The sequence below is a fragment of the Penaeus monodon genome, chromosome 19, assembly GCF_015228065.2.
Source record: "Penaeus monodon isolate SGIC_2016 chromosome 19, NSTDA_Pmon_1, whole genome shotgun sequence".
NCBI lineage: Eukaryota > Metazoa > Arthropoda > Malacostraca > Decapoda > Penaeidae > Penaeus > Penaeus monodon.
This window is the reverse complement of record NC_051404.1, coordinates 16,742,780-16,745,557: the sequence shown is the minus strand read 5'-3', so window position 1 is coordinate 16,745,557 and position 2,778 is coordinate 16,742,780. Positions and strand designations below refer to the sequence as shown.

At 36.1% G+C, this 2,778-nt stretch overlaps 1 protein-coding gene across 1 annotated transcript in view; it reads right to left on the bottom strand.

The window, feature by feature from the left end:
• The window catches only part of LOC119585102 (acetyl-coenzyme A synthetase, cytoplasmic-like), a gene marked incomplete in the record, with an annotated part of 90,055 nt that overhangs the window by 2,767 nt on the left and 84,510 nt on the right, over window positions 1–2,778 (bottom strand). The window contains 4 exon segments of the mRNA XM_037933730.1: window positions 1–1,098; window positions 1,284–1,437; window positions 2,303–2,394; window positions 2,566–2,755. Coding sequence (XP_037789658.1) covers window positions 893–1,098; window positions 1,284–1,437; window positions 2,303–2,394; window positions 2,566–2,755 — 642 coding nt within the window.

Here is a 2,778-nt window from a genome sequence, read left to right as displayed (position 1 = left end):
TCTGTAGGAAGGTGATAATGAGCATTAATAATATTAAGCAAAATCTCAGGGTGAATATCATTCTCACAGGACATAGCACAGGGATATGTTCATCAAAAAATTCTACCACAATAAAATTTACAACCTTAGCAAGGTCGGCAGTGAGGATCTGTTATTGTTCAGTAAAAAAGGAGGCCCACTAGTGATATGCATTGTTTAGTGACTTCAACCAACCAACTTCCCATCACTCTGTAAACTGAAGTGAATATCTGATAACATCTTGAATTAACAGAAAAAGTATACATACATAAATACTGGTATATGACCATTCACTGGCATTCAGTTAAAAGAATGGAATGATAAGCAGCATTGGTCATTAAGAATAAACTGCAAAATTTCATCCACCACATTTTGTAGCTAATTCTCACAAATTAGCTAAATAAAGATTGCAAATATTCCCATTTTCTTCACATACATTTAAAAATCACATCCCACAACCTATTGCAGTGAGGTATCAACATTCAAAGACTGTTGCACTGTTTTTGTTATTTTTTCCTGGAAAGATTTTGAAAAGAAAATATTCACAAAGAGATTAACACAGAGTAATGGTAGCATCCAATGCTTTACTCCTTCACAACATACCAGTAAAGTTTGAACAGCTACTTAAAATCATGAAATCAAATGATGTCCAAGTGTAAATCCCTGTACAAACAGATATATTTGACACCTTCACATGGTAACATGACCTAATCCTACTATCAATGTTGCATGGATCAAATCGCCAAAAATAGAGATAAAAGTGTCTTCATTTACCGAGTCCTCCAAAAAAATAATGTTATTTCAAACTTAAAAACATATCCAAGAAATCCAAATGAACAAGAATATACAGAGTGTAATCCCATCTTGACACGTTCTACACCTTTCCCTCCTTTGGTCTGTGTTGAAACAAGGTTTCCACAATGGTTGGATCAGCTAAAGTGGAGATGTCTCCAAAGTCGCGGTCTCCCACGGCAATTTTCCTAAGAACACGACGCATGATCTTTCCTGATCGTGTTTTGGGCAGTCCAGGGGCTAGCTGGATGAAATCTGGTGTAGCAAAAGGACCAATTCTGCCACGGACTGTAAAAATGGGAGAGGCCACATACAAAAATTAGTTTAATTCTATAAATATTCTAAAAATACAAAACTGGAAACTCCAAATTTCATTCTACTTATTGTGATTATTATCAACTTGTTCTGCAATAGATTTCAGAATCACTAACAAATTATATGCTTTATCATCAACTTTTTGTACACCATCTTACCTTTGTTTTTGAGTTCTGCTGTAAGCTTATCAGAGAATTCACTGCCCTCAGCAAGAGTTACGAAGCAGTACAGACACTCTCCTTTTACAGTATGTGGTCTTGCCACCACAGCTGACTCGGCCACACTTGGGTGTTCTACCATGGCACTTTCAACCTACAAAATGAGAAATGAAATACATAAAGTGAGAAAAAAAGTAATGTGAAATAAGAAGTGATAGAAAATGAACAACTGGAACTGCAAGATGAAGATGCCATATAAAATATTCACTGGTGTGTAAGAGGAATTCTTTTTCAACCCAGACTTTTTAACCCAAAGGCTTTCACCCACTCAATGCAGAGCCAAGGAAATGAACACAGTCAGCCACTTGAGTGAAAAATCAGAACAGGAAACATGTTTTCCACTATACATGCATTTGGCTGCACTACATATGATAAACAGGGATGAAGCCTACTTTGTACTGATCAAATGTACTTGCATTAGATACTTGTTATCCAGTATATAGTGTGTCATAACAAGAAAAGAAACATTTGACAAACAGGTTATGTATAATATTTTGGATTTTTTTGGTACACTTCATTATCATTAAATAAAAAATAATACCAATAATATTACATTTCTCTGCCTGGCAGAAGAAAGGTTTATATATTCCAAGCTTCATTTGTATGACAATAAGTAGTCATTGTCAACAACATTGCTATACGTTTGACATCACTGTTTGATTGAAATTGCTTTGTATGCTATATGTCTGACATCACTATTTGATTGAAATTGTCTTGTAATATTAAGTAAAAAAATTGAATATCTGTGTTTGGTAGGCTAAACTCAACCACAGGTCAACTCACTTTATGTGTTGTGCATTCAGTGCTTGGCTACCACTTCTGTTTTGTTGGATGCCAAATATTAGACATGGTAATTCTAGTTTTTTGTTTTTTTTCTGGAAAAAGTGCCCCTTATACACCAACAAGCAATTAGGAGATGAAATCACTTGATGCCGGGAAAGAGGAATTGGGTTACTAACCTGTGCAGTAGACAGAAGATGACCAGATACATTCAGCATATCATCAATACGGCCAGTGACCCAGATATAGCCATCCTTGTCTCGTCTGGCACCTAATGGGGAAGGGGGAGGGATGGAGATATAATCTATATACATGAAATATAAACATTTCCTCCCTCACCCATAAGTGCAAGCACTGAACTTTATAAATAATGAACAATTACACTTAAATAATAATCACCTTATCGGCTAAAAATATTTCATAACATTATAACTCCACATACCATCTCCAGTACAATAAAAGCCAGGGAACTTTTTGAAGTAGGTGGTTTCAAAGCGCTCATGATTTCCATAGACTGTGCGCATGATACCTGGCCAGGGTTTTCGGAAAACGAGGTAGCCTTCTCCCTCGCCCTTGATTTCAGCACCTTCCTCATCCAGGAGTGCAACGTCAACACCAAAGAATGGGAAACACTGTACAGGAAAATTTTTTATAG